At 40.9% G+C, this 20578-nt stretch overlaps 1 protein-coding gene across 4 annotated transcripts in view; it reads right to left on the bottom strand.

Moving 5' to 3' along the window:
* Positions 1-11677: 11677 nt before the first annotated feature.
* Positions 11678-20578, bottom strand: part of LOC126291663 (sulfotransferase 1B1-like) — an 80012-nt gene continuing 71111 nt past the window's right edge. For all 4 annotated transcript variants that reach the window (XM_049985241.1, XM_049985242.1, XM_049985243.1 and 1 more), the window contains one exon: positions 11678-12300. In XM_049985241.1, coding sequence (XP_049841198.1) covers positions 11992-12300 — 309 coding nt within the window. In that variant the 3' untranslated portion in view covers positions 11678-11991. The remainder of the gene's footprint in view (positions 12301-20578) is intronic.

A 20578-nucleotide genomic window follows, 5' to 3' on the forward strand; every position in this document is an offset into this window, starting at 1 on the left:
AATGTTTCCTTCAGTTTAGAAATCGAGTTGAACTGACGAGGGCTTAAGTCAGGGGAGTGCAGTAGGTGGTATAGCACTCAGCAACCCTGTTCATTTTTGGAATACAACCTACGACCAGCTTAGAGACAGAAGTGATGACACTTTCTGCAGGACCTGACCTTCATTTTGCGGGATAATACTAAAGCACATGCAGTGCAAGAAACTGGCACTGTTAAGAGCATCCTATGACTTCCACATCGCTGGCAACGGGTTATACACAATTCTGGTGACTACTTTGAAACATGTATCTATTTTGTACGAGCTGTAAATAAATAGTTGTCACTGTTAAAGTTCCAACCCTCGTACGTAATGTGAATTGGTGTCCAAAACTTGAGGAAGAAAGCAACTGCCTAGTAACACAGGACGATGAAACTTGCACCATACGTAGAAAGAGTGGCTACAGTACAGTACATAAGGTAACTGACTGAACTACACTATGAGACGAACATAAATGACACTTTTATTCAAAGACAGTAGTAACACTGAATACCTACGACGGTTCCTCGGTTGTTACAAAAGGTGGGGCATGGCTGTTGCAAGTGTGTGGCATCAGCATGGACCGCAGGGCGTGGTCTGCCACGTGTTCCCGTGCTGACCAGAAGGTTGGTGAGGACTTCTTGTGGTATGGCCACACCTCCACCAGCGAGGTCGGCAGTTCCTGGATGGTCCTCTGTGCTTGTGGAGTTCCTGCAATACTTCTACCTAACGCGTTCCACACTCACTCATTCGGATTTAAGTGGAAGGGGGGGAGGGGGGACGTGCAGGCAATTTGTAGGCCAGTACATTCGCCGAATATCGTCCCATTCCAAGAGCTGCTCCACCTGCGGTGTTAGTTGCGGTCGCGCATTGTCATCCAAAAAGGTTGAAGTCGGAGCTGAATGCACTCCTGCAAAGACGCACGTGGAGTAGGAGTACAGTGTCACTATAACGATGACCAGTGAGTATACCGCATTCAGAGATTTATTGCTCAGTACAGCCGTGACACATTATGTCTCCCCACACCAAAACACCTCTACCTAGCCTACCTATTGACTAGCATAGCGAGGTGACAGGCAACATGGAGGCCTCACGCTGAACGTTTGATGGAGAAGGTCAAATGCCTAAAGTAGGAGAAGCAGGAAACAGCCCAGCTAACGACTTCGAATAAAGCATTAAAGGTGACCTGGAGGGAATAGCAGCAGCGAAAGCATACCTCCTTTGATGTTTGTGAAGGTTTTACAGTGCCATACCCAGCCTTGGGTAGGCGTGGGTGTTAGCACTTTTAATAAAGAGCTGTATGGATTGATTTTGATTGAAACGTTGCATCATTTCTGTGCTGTGCCTGTTGCGGCAATTCCAAGATGGAGATACACAAATCATATTTGTTGAGAATCATCAAGCACCTTTGAGAAAGTATAAAAGGGGTCGTATGTGATTTCTCGTGTCAAAGGGCACATTTTCTGGTTAGTCAGATTACAGACAGACAGTACTATAACAAATTAGAGCAGGTCAGGACAATAATGTACGTAATTTTCCAGAAATATAAAGTTCATTTGTTTCTCCAGAACGTTGAATCCCTCAGAAATAAGATGGAAAAACTTCTTGTATGGTAGGAGATGTGGAAAATTCTGAAATGATAGATGTTCTGTTCCTCTCTGAATACCATAAAACGACAGGTAAGAAGAAGTTAAAAATCCGGGATTATAGACTAGCATCAGTATTGTGTAGAGGTTTTGGCACAAACTTAAAAATATTGAAACAAATACACTCATGCTCATAAATGAAGGACAATGATGATACATTGTGAAAAGACGCTCCGGTGGGCGGTTTGCGGGCTTAAATCACCTCGTGGTATGACCATGCGGTGCATTTGACCTGCGGTCGTCGCACGGTTGCGCTGGCAGCGGTCCACATACGCAGAGGTGTGTTGGTGTATGTCAGAGTACTGTGCAGAAGTTTTCAGACGTGCTAATGGTGACTGTGTTTTGAAATGGCTCAAAGAACACATATTTGTGACGTTATGAGGGCTAGAATACTAGGGCGACTGCAGTTCGTAGCACGGGCCCTCCGTGTGCCACAAAGTGTGATCTCAAGATTATGGCAACGATTACAGCAGACATGAAATTTGTCCCGGCGCTACAGTGCGGGACGTCCACAGTGTACAACACCACAAGAAGACCGATATCTCACCGTCAGTGCCCGCAGACGGCCACAGAGTACTGCCGGTAGCCTTGCTCAGGACCTTACCGCAGCCACAGGAACAGTTGTCTCCAGACACACTGTCTACAGACGACTGAACAGACATTGTTTATTCGCCCGGAGACCTGCAAGGTGCATTCCACTGACCCCTGGTCACAGGAATTCCCGTAAAGCCTGGTGTCAAGAACGCAGTACATGGCCATTGGAACAGTGGTCCCAGGTTATGCTCAGGGACGAGTCAAGGTGTAGCCTGAACAGTGATTCTTGTCCTTGAAAGGGACCTGTATGGAGGCCGTGGTTTGATGGTGTGGGATGGGATTATGATTGGTGCACGTGCACCCGTGCGTGTCTTTGACAGAGAAACTGTAACAGGTCACGTGTATCGGTGCGTCGTTTTGCTCCAGAAAGTCCGCCTTCTCAGGGGTTCAGTGGGTCCCACCTTCCTCCTGATTGATGATAACGCACGGCCCCACCGAGCTGCAATCGTGGAGGAGTACCTTGAGACAGAAGATATCAGGCGAATGGAGTGGCCTGCCTGTTCTAAAGACCTAAAGCTCATCGAGCACGTCTGGGAGGCTCCCGGTCGACGTATTGCTGCACGTCGTGAAATCCCTACAACACTTCAAGAGCTCCGACAGGCACTGGTGCAAGAATGGGAGGCTATACCCCAGCAGCTGCTCGACCACCTGATCCAGAGTATGCCAACCCGTTGTGTGGCCTGTGTACGTGTGCATGGTGATCATATCCCTTACTGATATCGGGGTACATGTGCAGGAAACAGTGGCATTTTGCTGCACATGTGTTTCTGGACAATTTTCTCAATTTATCACCAATACCGTGGACTTACATATCTGTGTCGTGTGTGTTCCCTATGTGCCTACGCTATCAACGCCAGTTTTGTGTAGTGCCACGTTGTGTGGCACCACATTCTGCAATTATCCTTAATTTATGAGCATGAGTGTAGTTTCTATGTTGATCAGAACCAAGGAGAATGTGCTTGTGAGTTGTTATCGTAGAACACTTATCTGGTTATTGTAACAGTCTACTGATCCACTCTAAGAAACTCAGCTATTTATGACAAATCTAGTTGCATTATTGAGATACCTGTCAGACAAGAAGAAATAGTTAATGGTGTGCGGAAATTCAATATAAATTTCTTCAAACATGTGGACATGGAAAAAAGAACTAGAGTCATTAATTCGGTGTTTCAATCTTATTTCAGAAGTCAGTATTCCAGTCGGTGTGCAGCAGGATAGTGGGACACTGACTCATAACATTTTTATAGGCGGTACTCAGAATGACCCAATTAATATGTACCAGATTGTTAAAGGACTATCTGACAATGATGCACAATTAATGGAAATAAACAATACGGCACTTTGCAGCCGTAAGAATTGTTTATACAAAACAGTGAGGCTTATTAATGAAAAAAGGATACGCTGTTTTACTAGTAACCTAAGAAGTCGAGGTGTGGAATGATGTATACGTAAAAACAGATGCTATTATCAAATTCGGTTTATTCCCTAGTAAATTTATCAATAGTTGAAGGCGGCTTTCCTAAAAATTTGTCCAAGAGATCCATTGAAATAACGGATAAGCTATGGGTAACTAAGGGAATAAAAATATCATATAAGATGAAGAGGTCTATCCGTGTAAATGCCACAATAAGTTGGGATTCATCATTACTTGTATACTACGAGTAAACACTGTAGTACTTCAAGGGAAATCATTAAAATGTCAAGAAATGTATATGCCCTGACAACAATTAATAATGTAAATATGAAAACTGTTTGGAGTGTTGGGAAAAGGAAGATGGGACAGTCAGACAGGGTGAAAGGCACCATAACAATTAAACCAAACGAAAATTTTATTACTGAGAATTCACAGGTTGTGAATACTTTTAACAGTCACTTTCTAAATGTGGCAGCAGAAAGTAGGATTAAATGCATCAATGGAAGAAGCAAGAGAATAAAATAAGCATGCCATTCCACAAAACTGTAAGCAGCCAGTAGTAGCAACAACTTTTTTTAATTGAAATTTATAGAATTATAAAAATTGTGAAAAACGAAGATCTTGAGGTGTTGATGGAATTTCAAATAGAATTGTAAGACGTCGTTCCAACTTAATAAGTAATGTCCTTAGTGATCTATGCAAGTCATCACTGGCACAGGGAATTTTTCCAGACCAATTGTTAAATTTTTTATAAGAAAGATAAAAAGAGTCCCCTTACTAACACATTTTTCCAAAATAAACGAAAAAGTAATCTACTCGACAGTCTCACACTAAAGTCGAAAACATTTACTTCATACATTAAAGTTTGGATTCTGGAACGGTTGCTTAGCAGAGAATGCTATTTACACGTTCACTCATGAAACAGTACAAACTTCAAATAATAAAACATCTCCTGTTCGTATTTTTTTTGGTGATCGTTTCTAGGCATCTGATAGTGTAGATCATGCTCCCTCCTTAGAAAAACTTAAGTTTTATAAGACTGATGTGTTTAGACACAGCGGGTTTGAATCGTGCTTTAACAAACAGAATGCAAAAGGTTGTTATGAATAATTCAAACAATATTGGAAGGGTAGAAAAAATTAGTGATCAGGATGAAATCACAAATTAAGACCCACAGGGATCAATTTTGGGTCCACTCCTGTTCCTTATATAGGTGAATGACTCACTTAACATTCAAGAAGTGGAATTGGTACTTGTCGTAGATGATACTAGTGTACAATACATCCTGTTATAGAGAAAGTAACAGGTGAGATTCTAAATAAGGTTTCTAAACAATTGCTAAGTGGTTCTCAGAAAATGCACTCTCCCTGAATTTTGAAAAAAGAGAAACACCACACACACTACATTCACTTCTGCACAACAAATAATTTCATACTAACAATTGATGTAGCACATAAGCACACATCAGCAGATAGGATAGAATGCTCCAAATTTTTGAATGTTCAAATTGATATGACCAGGAAGAAACGTATTACCGAGATTCCCATACAATTAAGTTCCACAAGTTTCGCTGTTTGTGTAACTGCTAATTGTGGAAACTAACGAATTAATCCCCTGGCGTATTTTACACATTACCACTCAATACTGTGTAAATTTACTGGTATAATTACTTGATGCAAAAATGTGCAAATAAATAAAGTCAAAGAGAGAATCTGTTTGGATACTACAGTAAATGTACAAGATACTCAGCGTTATGTAATCCAGTATCATCGGTTCATCCAATATTCAGCAGAGGATACAATTTATTTGCAAAAAGACAATTTGTACGAATGCATCAAACAGTAAAAATGCTATAAGCTGTATTTCTAAGTAAGTGAGTAAAAGAACGATACTGACTAGAAAACAGAACTTGAGTATGAACAAGGATGACGGAAAGTACAAAATAGAGAGAACACTTAATTGATTTTTGTGCGAGCCAATTACTCTGTACGAACCCTCTGTAAGTGAACTGATGAAGCATTCTAGTGATGTCAACGAACGCTCTGTCAGTGGAACATAACTTTTAAATTGAACGAAAATAATTCCGCATAATAACCGTTTAACTAAATGAGAAGATACTTGAGTGAGGCCTGAGAGATCAGCAGATGCATGTGGAGAAGTACATGCGGAGTAGGAAATTGTGGAGACAGACTGTGTCTATTCAGCGCTCGACAACTGACTTTCCAAATGGTCTCCTCGGAAGCAGCGTGCACTGCGGAAGCCGCCAAAGCAAACTGTAAATAAACAGACGGGCACGTGCATCACCAGGAACACTGATTTACGTGAAAAATCGTGGTACAAAAGTGCGAGACTATTCTGAGCCGAAAACGGGCAGCAAAATGCCGAACAGAAGCCGAACTACACATTTATAGTGCCTACCACACTACGTACAAGACACGTGTGAAAGTGATGTGAATGACAAACATTGACCACTTGTTTGCAGGTGTCGTTAGAGGTGTATTTTGTGAGCTGATGCTGGCCTTTACTTTCCAGAACCAGTCTCTGGAGCCTGCAGGCAGCAGAGCATTGCACGCCTCTCTGTGCCCTTCCGCTCTCGCAGCTGGTTCTCAGACTGCACCGGCGCGCGGCGTCGCACACGGCCTTCAACAAAGAAAAATGTAATCTTTACATAGGGGCAAAAGAAACCACCTACGTAACATGAAAAAAAAGAGTTCCAAACAGACCTGCATATCGAAAGAATAGACAGTTTTTTTCCATTTTATGCAATGATTTCCGAATAATTAAAGAACGCTGAAATTTTACTTGAATTTGTGACACATGTGCGTAGATGTTCTAATTTTTTTACGAATTGAAATTTACAACCGTTATCGTCGTACACCAAACCATGATTGTAATTTTAAGTGTGGTGATATATATCTAATCTTAATATTAAGGTAACCACCTGAATCTCAGACATAAAGTCACAACACCTGACAGAAGTCAGGTGGTGCAGTCTGAGGGCTGCGGGCGGGTTTTCGATATTCCAACTTGGGTCTTCCCATGTCTTGTAACCCAAATCGGGCAGCATTAATTTACTTACATCCCGAGAAGTATCCAAAGTCTCTCTTCTGGACTGACACACACCACACAGCAATTGACATAACATTTTCAAAGACAACATCGTAGCTCTCTACAATAACAAATGCTGAATGACACATGCCTCAGGGCAATTATTCGTGTGTTCATGGTATCAATATGAATGAACTGTCTGACACTGAAAGTACGAAAATTATATGCTCTCAGTTATGTAACTATCTCTAACTAATTCGACGATATGTAGTCCGTTGAAACCACAACATTTTGTTTTCATGCCGTAAACATTCCAGGGGTCATTGTACCGTCTCCTGGAAATGACTTCAGTAAAGACGTTAAATGTATGTAAAAAACACACATGTCTAACTCGCAAGATCAATTTAACCAAAGATGTGATACTGAGTAACGTGTGTGTGTGATCTCGTTAAAAAGACAAAGACATTAAAAAAGCTAGATGGCACATTTTTGTTTGATAAAATGTTTCATTTCTCTGACTATTACCGCTGAACTTAATGGACAAACTATCATTCTTTTTCCTTTTTCTTTTTTTGGCGATGTACATCTCTCAAGGTCTGTAACAATTAGGAAATTCTTTGTTTGTCTTTGAAAACACATTTATTACTGTAAAGTCGAAAATAATGTTGTTTTGTTTGTGTAAATGCTGCTTCCTTCCCTGGTTAGTACGATATTAAGATTAGCGGACTATTCGCTTTATGGCGCATAATATAAATTTTGTTAAATACGGCCTGGAGAGCCAATTTTTGGTAAAGAGAAGCGATAAGTTCTTAACATCTAATGAAGTATTGAATAATAGTAGTAAGAAACTTCCTGGCAGATTAAAACTGTTTGCCCCGACCAAGACTGGAACACGGGACCTTTGCCTTTCGCGGGCAAGTGCTCTACCATCTGGGCTACCCAAGCACGACTCACGCCCCGTCCTCACATCTTTACTTCTGCCAGTTCAAGTCCGGGTCTCGGTCTGGCACACAGTTTGTGTCGCCTATACTCTGCAACTGAGACTGTGTATCGAAATGTAGCATGACATCACGTGTGATTGTCGTGTGCAGAGTTTCAGGTAACCAACGACAGCGAGAAATTACTGTTTGCTTTTCCCCGTAAAGCCGAAATTTTGCTGCGGAAAACGGCCGTGCAAACAACCGTATTATGTACTTCTTCTGTCTTGTACTCTCGTAGGGCTCAGCGTTAAAACGCTGTGAACCAAGCGATCGTGATTCCAGTTTTCCACAGGCTGTTGATGGCCTTCATCTGAGGTACATTGTACATCACGTGGTTGTGATTTGCTTAGGACAGTTCATTAAGTTCAGGGCTAAAAAAAACCGTCACTTGTCGCAGTTCAGTCGCCTGTCACTTAAAGTCAGCTGTCTGCAGCGCATCGCCCATTTGGCTCATACCTCCATCACTGCTCCGTGTTTAGGGCTGCCATCCTCCCCAATGTCTCGCCATCATCACCGCTGCGGACCTTCTTGACCCGACATCCCGACAAGACCCACTTTTGTCCTGGTTTTTCAAATATATATGCGAAGACCTTTTTAGAAACTAAGCTTGACTCGGAAGAACGGAAGTCTAAACACTCCAAGGAAGAAAGATGGACTTAAGGGAACCGAAAATCCCGAAGGCAAATGCCAACTGGTGAAATTACGCGAGTATCTGCTTTGTATTCCTGCACACAACGCCATTGTGGAAAGAGTATTTACGCTGATGTCGGACCAGAGGACTGATGAATAAATCGACTACTGCCAGGGAATCAGTCTTACAATGACATTTATAACTACAAGCCTCTTGCATTGAGTTTTATAAATACGTATAAGCGGCTGGCTCTGAGCCCTATGCGAGTTAACATCTGTGGTCATCAGTCACCTAGAACTTAGAACTAATTAAACCTAACTAACCTAAGGACATCACACACATCCATGCCCGAGGCAGGATTCGAACCTGTGACCATAGCAGTCGCGCGGTTCCGGACTGAGCGCCTAGAACTGCGCGACCGCCGCAGCCGGCTACGTATAAGCGAGAAAGATGTGAAATGTGAAATTTTGCAAAAAGTATGGTGTACCAAATACTTCTTCCACAAAAAGTTCCATGTTGTTGTGTTCTAAATAAAGAGTAATTACATTAAATAAATTTTTTGCTTCATTTCTACATTCCCACCTCAGGGTGTCCCGACGAGGTATCAGCTAGGAATGGCAACCTCATCCACGCCACACGTTACAGAATTACTACAACCGAGTGGTAGGCGGCAGCAGATATGGCAACCGTAGACATGAATTATAAAATAATTTTAATCGGACTGTAGTGATGGGAACAACGAAATGAAAACTGCCGACATAATCCGGTGGTGTCCTGCGTACTGATTTGAGTTGCTCATACTTTCTTTTCAAGTGGGACCAATATTTTACATTTTCTGTTGGTTAAAGCATGTATTCTATTCATTTGTTCATTCAACTGAAACCGCTGATTGGTGGTTTTACAAACTGAGTTAACCAGCGAGTGAAACTAGTCTGTAGAACTTTCATTAAGTGAGGTAAAAAACAGTTGTGTGCAATACAAGAAGAAGAAAAACACCTCTTAGTGGGTACAATGAAGTTGAAATGAACAGTACACGTGTCCACTGTAGTGAAACACTAATTGTTCGTTTCACGATTTAAAACTGCTCTCCATTAACCTGTTCCAGGGGCAGTTAAAACAAAACATGACTAGTAAGGCTGAGCAAGTGTAAAGGATTTTTTAGGGGGTACGTGAAGGAAAAGCATGTTCGCCAAATTTTAGCGACTGTTTGCATTCCGTTGCATTGAAATGGTATTATATCCATTAATTAAAAAGGGGGGGGGGGTCACGCTTAATGTCAGCGTCCTGCTGATGCCATGAGCAGGATAGCAGCCGGCTAGAGGAGGTGGCGCGGTGGCTGCGTGCAAGCGGAGCATTGACCACGCTTGCGTTGCGTAGTGGCTGTGCGTAGCGCCGGCGACTGCGCCACCTCCTCGCACCGACTGCTCCCCTGGCCAAGGAGCCGGCGGTAAGGTGCCTGCCTGCGCCTCACGCCACCTCCTCGCGCCGGCTGCTGCCCTGGCAGCAGCAGGAGGGGGCGACGACGACGACGGATTTCCACTGAAAAAACCGACCGAACGAACGTTTTTACGGTTTCCAATCGACTGGATCCCTCCAATGAGGATGACATGCATTAAACTTCCTTATGTGTGTGTGTGTGTGTGTGTGTGTGTGTGTGTGTGCGCACCTGTCCTTTTTTCCCCCTAAGGGAAGTCTTTCCGCTCCCGGGATTGGAATGACTCCTTACCCTCTCCCTTAAAACCCACATCCTTTCGTCTTTCCCTCTCCTTCCTGAAGAAGCAACCATCGGTTGCGAAAGCTAGTAATTCTGTGTGTGTGTTTGTGTGTTTTGTTCATTGTGCCTGTCTGCTGGCGCTTTCCCGCTTGGTAAGTCTTGGAATCTTTGTTTTTAATATATTTTTCCCATGTGGAAGTTTCTTTCTATTTTATATATAGGCAAGAACAACACTGTAGCACTGATCTGTTAAACTATAATTAAATTTTATTTATAATTTTTAATTTAGCCATGTGAGGAATAAACTACAATTTAAAAAAAAAGAAAATGCTGGGTAGCAGCAGGAATCGTACTCTTACCAATTGTGCCATGCCACAAACTGCATAGTTGTCATTCAAACACCTCTCACAACATAATTAAAAAACTTTCAAGAGCGATTTCCCTTTTCCTATGACCCAGGAAAGAGAAATTCGGTGTTCACCAAACCACTGTTACTGTGTAACCCGGCTCACATCTGAGATGAGCGATGTGCTGTGATCGACGGGCATGCTAGGGGCTCTGCCCAACATATCCATGCAAAGCTTCATCGAATTACACCATCTCAATTCACTTTTATAAAACACTTGCGTCTAGTAAGTTTTCTGGTGTGCCCATCATCTGTAGCAAGTAAATGAACGCTCATTAACAAACTAATGTGAATGAAGTTAATGTGTAAAAGCGAATATGAATGTTATTCCAGAAAAACTGACTGGAGTTGCCTTTAATATAAAAGTTGAAACAGCTCTGCGAATCAACTGACAATGTTTTAGCAGGAAAAATGCGTTTAACTTATAAGTGGTTACATATACATAGCAGGCAATGGGGGGACAAAATTGCTTTTGAGAAACATTTTACATTTCTTTAAATAAATAAATATAAATTCACAAAACATTTCATTGCACTGAGGAATCTCAGTTAGGAAAAAAAGACTAAATTAATGTTTATTGCAATAGGGTCCGCAGCTGCAATGAATTATTTGAATGATTTCTTTGAGCCTTCAGGTGCCTTTCTCCTTATATCGTGTAACCATTTTCAAATATTTTATGGACGATTTTTTAGTAACAGATTGTCATATACGTTGTTGCTCCTATGACATCATGCTATGCTCATAAATTAGTCTGAAGTGTTCATTCAGTGCTGAAAAAAGTTCTGAAAACACAACAGGTTGCCTGATCGAGTAAGTGCTGACAATTGATATTTGCATCAGAATGGGACTCGAACCACAGTATCCCGAATTTTGCGAGCACCTGTCTCAACCATCTACCATTGTCTGAGCACTACCCTAGTCCTTAACAAAACTCTGATGGTGACTGAGTTTTCCCCAAGACAACCACCAGAGGTTGTACCACCACAGGGGTGTGTGGAAATAGAACAGAAAAGCAACTCCGGGGAGACAGAGTCGCTGGAGGATTCTGGGTCATCATGTCTCAAGAAATATATTATACAAAATACATAAAATACACTGAGATGAGATGACTGAATCAGTGTGACTGAATGGCCCATGGCTTTACATGGTATCAGTGCACTGATTTAAACAGGGATGATATGACATTAAACTATACCCATGGCTCAATTTCATTTATACTGACCCTTTCATCTGATTTTAAAGAGTTTAATTCAGTTCTTATAACATGATAGTTACAAATGAATTTACAAATGCTGTCCAATTTTCTACAGAAAGTCCTCAACACAAACACACATACTGTACATTCTTGAAACACAAATCTGAGACACCCCTGCATTTAAATACAGTTTGTACTCTTGCATATTAGCGGTAGCAGTGCATTAGCTTTCATCTGGTGCCCCAAATGTTGTCCACGATACACTGGCTATGGGGACACATCCTAGATAGGACCTTCCTATCCAGTGCATCATATGTTGTCCTTGATCCACTGGTTATGGGGCCAGTGTCAGATGGGACCATCATATCCTGTGCCCCCTATATCGCCCTGTATCCACTGCTCAAAGCGGCGGTCCATCTCCGGGGACATATGCTGTTTGGAGGCGCACACTTCGCCCTCGCACATGAAGGCCAGGTCCTGGGACACCAGCGGCAGGCCTGTGGTGGAGCGCAGCTTCTGCACCAGGCCGTCGTAGTTGGTGGCCGGGTTCTGGCGCATGCTGCTGAAGCTCAGGTGCTCCTCCAGTCGTTCCACTTCCTCTTCCATTACGATCCGGCCCAGAAAGGTTGCCATCTTCCGTATCACTGCCCGGAGATCCTGCGGGCATCCACCACAGTAGCCATATAGTTGACATTGTAACTATACTGCAGACAACATAGGGCACGAAAAGGCCAGGTAAATGGAATGGATAGCGTCTTGAAACAAAGTAATGTAATACAGCTGAAAGAAAGCAGCTGATTCTAAGGAATAAGACTGCGAAATGAGATGCTAAAAATATTGTACAGCTTTTGCTATTTGGCTACCAAAATAACATGATACCAAAAGCAGAGACAATAGGAGGTTCTTAAAAAAAGCGTCAGATATTACAACAGCGGGTACTATTGATGAAAAATAAAATAAAAATTCCCATAATGATGTGCAAAGGAACAATACCCGCTAAGACATGGATCAAACTATTCTCTCAGTCCCCTCTGTGTCTCCCACAAAAGTGGACGCTACAGACAGGCGTCTACGTGGTTACCATACTTCCTGACACATCCTTCAGGACTTCTTCACAGAAATCACACACACTTTCATATACATGGATTAGTCACATGCTTCTATAACGCCTGCACAGTGCTGATGAGTTGAGCACATTCCAGAGGCTTTAAATGTCCAAATATCCAACAGTTTGAGGTCTGGTCAATGCAGAGTCAATGCTACCGAACCTTCTCAAACAATCCATCTTCTATGAAACTTTGCAGTGAGCCACTGTTGCACAGTCTGTAGAAAAAGGGGTGGTGCCGCAGGGTGCACAAACCATAGTCATCTTTGTGTGAGGGGTGGCGTTCTACACTTGTGCTGGAAATTCATTGAACAGAAGAAGATGAAACAAAGCACCTGATAATCTGTCTATGACTCAGTAAGTCTGTCACCAACTGTTCCTGCCCATACATTGAACTGAAGTCGTCGATTGTTTGATATTTTCTATCTGCCCACACATGCGTTCTGTGGTAATTTACTGTGCCATCACCTGTAAATACTGCGTCCTCTGTAAACAAAATTCTGGCTGTGAACTTTGTGTCTTCAGCAATTCATTGTTGTTGTTGTTGTTGTGGTCTTCAGTCCTGAGACTGCAGCTCTCCATACTTCTCGATCCTGTGCAAGCTTCTTCATCTCCCAGTACCTACTGCAGCCTACATCCTTCTGAATCTGCTCAGTGTATTCATCTCTTGGACTCCCTCTACTATTTTTACCCTCCATGCTGCCCTCCAATACTAAATTGGTGATCCTTTGATGCCTCAAAACATGTCCTACCAACCGATCTCTTCTTCTAGTCAAGTTGTGCCACAAACTCCTCTTCTCCCCAATCCTATTCAATACCTCCTCATTAGTTATGTGATCTACCCATCTAATCTTAAGCATTTCTCTGTAGAACCACATTTCGAAAGCTTCTATTCTCTTCTTGTCCACACTATTTATTGTCCATGTTTCACTTCCATACATGGCTGCACACCATACAAATACTTTCAGAAACGACTTCCTGACACTTAAATCTATACTCGATGTTAACAAATTTCTCTTCTTCAGAAATACTATCCTTGCCATTGCCAGTCTACATTTTATATCATCTCTACTTCGACCATCATCAGTTATCTTGCTCCCCAAATAGCAAAACTCCTTTACTACTTTAAGTGTCTCATTTCCTAATCTAATTCCCTCAGCATCACCTTACTTAATTTGACTACATTCCATTATCCTCATTTTGCTTTTGTTGATGTTCATCTCATATCCTCCTTTCAAGACACTGTCCATTCCGTTCAAATGCTCTGCCAAGTCCCTTACTGTCTCTGACAGAATTGCAATGTCACTGGTGAACCTCATAAGTTTTTATTTCTTCTCCATGGATTTTAATACCTACTCCGAATTTTTCTTTTGTTTCCTTTACTGCTTGCTCAATATACAGATTAAATAACATTGGGGAGAGGCTACAACCCTGTCTCACTCCCTTCCCAACCACTGCTTCCCTTTCATGCCCCTTGACTCTTATAACTTCCGTCTGGTTTCTGTACAAATTGTAAATAGCCTTTCGCTCCCTGTATTTTACCCCTGCCACCTTTAGAATTTGAAAGAGAGTATTCCAGTCAACATTGTCAAAAGCTTTCTCTCAGTCTACACATGCTAGAAATGTAGGTTTGCCTTTCCTTAATCTAGGTTCTAAGATAAGTCGTATGGTAAGTATTGCCTCACGTGTTCCAATACTTCTACGGAATCCAAACTGATCTTCCCTGAGGTCGGCTTCTACTAGTTTTTCCACTGGTCTGTAAAGAATTCGAGTTAGTATTTTGCAGACGTGACTTATTAAACTGGTAGTTCAGTAATTTTCACATCTGTCAACATCTGCTTTCTTTGGGATTGGAATTATTATATTCTTCTTGAAGTCTAAGGGTATTTTGCCTGTCTCATACATTGTGCTCACCATATGGTAGAGTTTTGTCAGGACTGGCTCTCCCAAGGCTGTCAGTAGTTCTAATGGAATGTTGTATACTCCTGGGGCCATGTTTCGACTCAGGTCTTTCAGTGCTCTGTCAAACTCTTCACGCAGTATCATATCCCCCATTTCATCTTCATCTACGTCCTCTTCCGTTTCTATAACATTACCCTCAAGTACATCTCCCTTGTATAGACCCTCTATATACTCATTCCACCTTTCTGCTTTCCCTTCTTTGCTTAGAACTGGGTTTCCGTCTGAGCTCTTGATATTCATACAAGTGGTTCTCTTTTCTCCAAAGGTCTCTCTAATTTTCCTGTAGGCAGTATCTATCTTACCCCTCGTGAGATAAGCCTCTACATCCTTACATTTGTCCTTTAGCCATCTCTGCTCAGCCATTTTCCACTTCCTGTCGATCTCATTTTTGAGACGTTCATATTCCTTTTTGCGTGATTCATTTAATGCAGTTTTGTATTTTCTCCTTTCATCAATTAAATTCAATATTTCTTTTGTTACCCAAGGATTCCTACTGGCTCTCATCTTTTTACCTTCTTGATCCTCTGCTACCTTCACTACTTCATCCCTCAAAGCTAGCCATTCTTCATCTAATGTATTTCTTTCCCCCATTCCTGTCAATTATTCCCTTATGCTCTCCCTAAACTCTGTACAACCTTTGGTTTAGTCAGTTTATCCAGGTTCCATCTCCTTAAATTCCCACCTTTTTGCAGTTTCTTCAGTTTTAATCTACAGTTCATAACCAATACATTGTGGTCAGAGTCCACATCTTCCCCTGGAAATGTCTTACAATTTTAAACCTTGTTCCTAAATCACTGTCTTACCATTATATAATCTATCTAATACCTTCTAGTATCTCCAGGCTTCTTCCATGTATACAACCTGCTTTTATGATTCTTGAACCAACTGTTAGCTATGCTCTGTGCAAAATTCTACCAGGCAGCTCTTTCATTTCTTCCCCCCAGTCCATATTCACCTACTACATTTCCTTCTCTCCCTTTTCCTACTATCGAATTCCAGTCACCCATAACTACTCCTGCTTTACCCCTATTTGATTTTGTATTTATAACCCTGTATTCACCTAACCAAAAGTCTTGTTCCTCCTGCCACCGAAATTCACTAATTCCCACTATATCTAACTTTAACCTATCCATTTGCTTTTTTAAACTTTTGAATCTACCTGCCCGATTAAGGGATCTGACATTCCAAGCTCCGATCCGTAGAACGCCAGTTTTCTTTCTCATGCTATCAACGTCCTATTGAGGAGTCCCCACCCAGAGATCCAAATGGAGGACTATTTTACCTCCAGAATATTTTCCCCTAAAGGACGCCATCATCATTTAATCATACAGTAAAGCTGCATGCCCTCAGGAAAAATTACGGTTGTAGTTTCTCCTTGCTTTCAGCCCTTCGCAGTACCAGCACAGCAAGGTTGTTTTGGTTAGTGTTACTACAAGGCCACATCAGTCAATCATCCAGACTGTTGCCCCTGCAACTACTGAAAACGCTGCTGCCCCTCCTCAGGAACCATATGTTTGTTTGGCGTCTCCACAGATACCCCTCCGTTGTGGTTGCACCTACAGTGCGGCAATCTGTATCGCTGAGGCACCATAGCCTCCCCATCGACGACAAGGTCTACAGTTCATGGAGTGGGGGGTGGGTGTTAAAAATTTAAGGCTGAAGGTAACTGTGGTATTAGGTATCATAACCAATTATCATGGCTACATGGATCGTAGATAGAATGCAGTGCTACTGTCTAGCACAGAAAGTAATAGAAATAAAGAGGCATTGAGACGAAGAGATATAACACTTTTTATTGAAAACTGATAATAACACTGAATTCACAGTGTTTTATGATGGTCCTCCGCACATTAAGAAACGTGGGACACGGTTTTGATTAGAATGTGTGATCATCTTGGGCAGTCCCAGACCTGTTCGTTCGCTGAATGTACTCATTTCTAAAGCTTTCCCACTTGCTCATCTCGAATTCCTTGATTCACACGAATGCCAAACACAAAGAAATATACCAATATGGCTGAAACTTGGTGTGCGTTTTTTTCCAAAGATGTTTCTAACTAAACATGATGTCAATATGTGCTGGTGGTGCCATCTCTCGGACTTTGCATGGACTTTTCAAACGCGCCTCATACTATTTACTATAGCTCATGACACAACAGTTTGCAGCTGTCAAATTCCATACCAGACAAGAAACAAAGCATTGCTTTTGCATTAAGCTCATCCCTCATGCTCTGTGTGTCGATGCCTTCAACTGGTTTTCTCTACTTCTGCAAACATCATCAAGCAAGGCTTCAGCATATAAGGTAATCTCCGCTTGATGTTTTGAAAACTGAAAATTACCTTGATCAAATTTCTGGAAACTAAACTTTGTTTGAGCATTCTTTTACTCTTCCACTAGCCAAGTGAAAAGCTCACTTAGACTGAACTCTCATCATACACTTAAATCTTTATAAAGAAAAAAAATTACACCAGTTAATGAACATGTTTAACTGGGACTACACCCTTTTAGGCAGATTGTAATCAAGTTATCACAATTCCAGTGAATAAATTTCATTACTCAAATGAAAAAGAAGGCACTTTAAACACTACATGCAGAATACATTCCATTAGTAAGTATAATTAGGCAAATTGATAAATTGATACACAAAGTAAATTTATCTTGAAAGTGGAAAAGAAATAAAAAGACATCTCACACACACACAAATAAGTTATTGTCCATCTGCTCATAGACATTACAAGATAATCTGCAGAAGCCATATTATGTGACAATGTAATTACTTCAGAAAAGGTGTACTTCTTATCCAAGATCGCTTGTAGACAACCTTGACCATTGATTACCAGTTTCAGTATACATGGTTACCATCTTCAGATCTGCGAATGCTTTCATACATTGTGAATTTTGCACAGAGAGCTGTTTAACCCCCAATAGTAGCTTCTATCCAGCTGATCTCTACAGACTGTGAACTTTGCAGTTTAGTGACATGTTTCCACTGCTACTGATTTCAGGTCATTTGTTGGCCTATGAAGATAACGTACTCTAATAAGGTACGGTGGTACCCTTACATATGTAAACATCAGGCTACATATCCTTCCACACTCAAAATTATTCAGGCATTGCATTCTCCTCTGAACAATGAATGATGATAGGAATTTCAGGCAATGAAGATAAAATAAATACAGCGCATGGGAATATAGTAATAACATAATATAGTAAATGAGCATTTTGTGGGACATTATGCATCTTACACTTGAATTTAATCTTTTCAGTACCTCAAGTCTTTTATGTTTTTATGTTGGTGCAGTGTAATATTAACTCATTGACTTTAGCCTTTCCATTAATATCATTGTTGTGAGTCTATACATTTTAAGTAGTAGACCTCTGGAACACAATGTTTGCCACAAACTGGGTCTCTGATATGCATGGTAACATCGTCTAACTGTTGTTACTGTGTGAATTAACTGTGTTATACACTATCACTGTAATTATTTTACTATTTGCAAATGTGTTAATTACTTGGGTTTTCATCTGCAGAATAGAATGGTATAAAAAGTGACACAATGGAAGCCCACCTGAAAAAACTTTAATAATTTTACAATTATGTCTGCAGATTTCTATAAATTACAGAATACTGTCATCCAGCAATTTATTGTATATCATTTTGTGAAAATTGCACCTAGCTGTAAAGCAGCTTCTATATAGGTGCACTTAATCAAGTGAATGTAATAGGAGTGATTTTTAGCTTCTGTTTTAAAAACTATTTTACAATAGTGTTCAGGAGTCTGTTATTGACATGTATCGGGAATCCAACTTCAAGTCTAGTGGTGCATTGCCTGCAGTGAAGCACGCAGTAGTGTGTGGTATGAGATGTGTTACTCTGCACACTGTTACATACCTGGCAATGTTTCAGAAAGAATACTTGTAAAGCTGGTATAGAAGACTTGTAATAACCTTTTATTGAGATATGTTGTAATATGGTTTTGCTATTAAGTGCATCTGCTTTGTGCAATTAATGTTATCTCTGTATAATATCATAATGTATGAATGCATTCACTGACATGTAGATGGTAAACTTGCTTACCAAAACCAGTATTCGACAATAAATGTTGTTTACATTCAATTTTGGCTAAGAAGCTCACCTTCTCGCAAGTAATTATTACAGATTAATCTTTACAACCCAAGATGAGTAAACTAACAGATATACAATTGTATATGGAACCATAGAGGAGGAAGACTACACTCCTTTGAAGAACTTTTCCCTTGGTCCTCCATTCTTACTATGTGCTATTGGTTTCTTTATGCACCTACTGTGTATCACCAGTCCTTCCCATATGGTATACAGATGTTCTTCTGAGGGTTTCAGAAGTTTTTGCAACTCTCTGTAATGTTAAATGCTATTTTTATGTCATCTAATCCTATTACAGAGTTTGGAAAAAATATAGAGACCTACTGTTGTTGGGGACTATGTGATTAATCAATTGTGTTATTTTATTTTTCATGACTTCAGTGCAAAATAGTGACCTAGTTAGTAGAAGAGGACATGAAATGTAAACTTTTTGATCAAGTCCCCATGTAACTGGGCTCAAACTTGACTTGTGGCCTACCTTAACAGGTAATACTATACTACCTCAGCATGTTATGCAATTTGCTGTCACAAATACATATTAAAGGACACATTTCATATGTCGTCCATACAGAATTCATTAAGAGGTTTTCTCTTTTCATTTGCACACATAACACTTTTGGTCACATTTAACAGTTTTCAACTACTTTCACTGCAAATTTTGTCAAGTTAACATCTTACTGGTGTGTTTCTTCACATGTAACACAGAACTTACACAGTAAAAAAGTATCTGCTGCTTAACATGTCATAATAAAATTATATGATAATTCTTGTGTATGTGTAGTATCTGTCTTTCAGACATGTCTGCAAGAATAGACACCGCACTGATCCAGCAGCCACTATATATATAAACACACAAAGGAGTTACAGACGTTGGCTGTGAGTGGTCATTGATTGAAATCAATTGGGAAAGTTGGAAATTTGTTGTGGACCATAATTCTAACCTGGGTCTCCTGCTTTCTAGCGGATTGCTACCGCACACCTCCTGTCAGCCCCAAATTCTCAACTTATCCGTGCACTACGACTGTAGTGCCCCTTGCCCGTTCTTCTCATTACTTGCGCCATTTCTCATTCACATAACAGTTTGACCTGGTGTGTTTTTGCACAGAAGAGATCAGTTGCTGTTCCACCTTTTTTTTATACGCTGAAGTGCTAAAGAAACTGGTATAGGCATGCATATTCAAATACAGAGATACATAAACAGGCAGAATATGGTGCTGTGGTCGGCAGTGCGTATATTAGACAACAAGTGAGCTTTTCACTTGGCTACTGGAAGTGTAAAAGAGTGTTCAAACAAAGTTTTTCAGTTTCCAGAAATTTGACCTAGTTAATTTTTAGTTTTCAGAACATCAAGCGGAAATTACCTTATATGCCTTGCTTGATGTTGTTTGCAAAAGTAGAGTAAAACCAGTGGAAGGCGTAGACACACAGAGCATGAGGGATGAGCTTAATGCAAAAGCAATGCTTTGTTTCTTGTCTGGTATGGAATTTGACAGCTGCAAACTGTTGTGTCATGAGCTATAGTAAATAGTCCGAGACGCATTTGAAAAGTCCGTGCAAAGTCCGAGAGATGGCACCCCTGGCACATATCGACATCATTTTTAATTAGAAGCATCTTTGGAAAAAAACGCACACCAAGTTTCAGCCATATTGGTCTATTTCTTTGTGTTTGGCATTCGTGTGAATCAAGGAAGTCCAGTGATTGTCAAAAAACGGACAAAAAAGAATTTCATGTGGTGATTAAACATTT

Source organism: Schistocerca gregaria, chromosome 9 (genome assembly GCF_023897955.1).
Source record: "Schistocerca gregaria isolate iqSchGreg1 chromosome 9, iqSchGreg1.2, whole genome shotgun sequence".
Classification (NCBI taxonomy): Eukaryota; Metazoa; Arthropoda; class Insecta; order Orthoptera; family Acrididae; genus Schistocerca; species Schistocerca gregaria.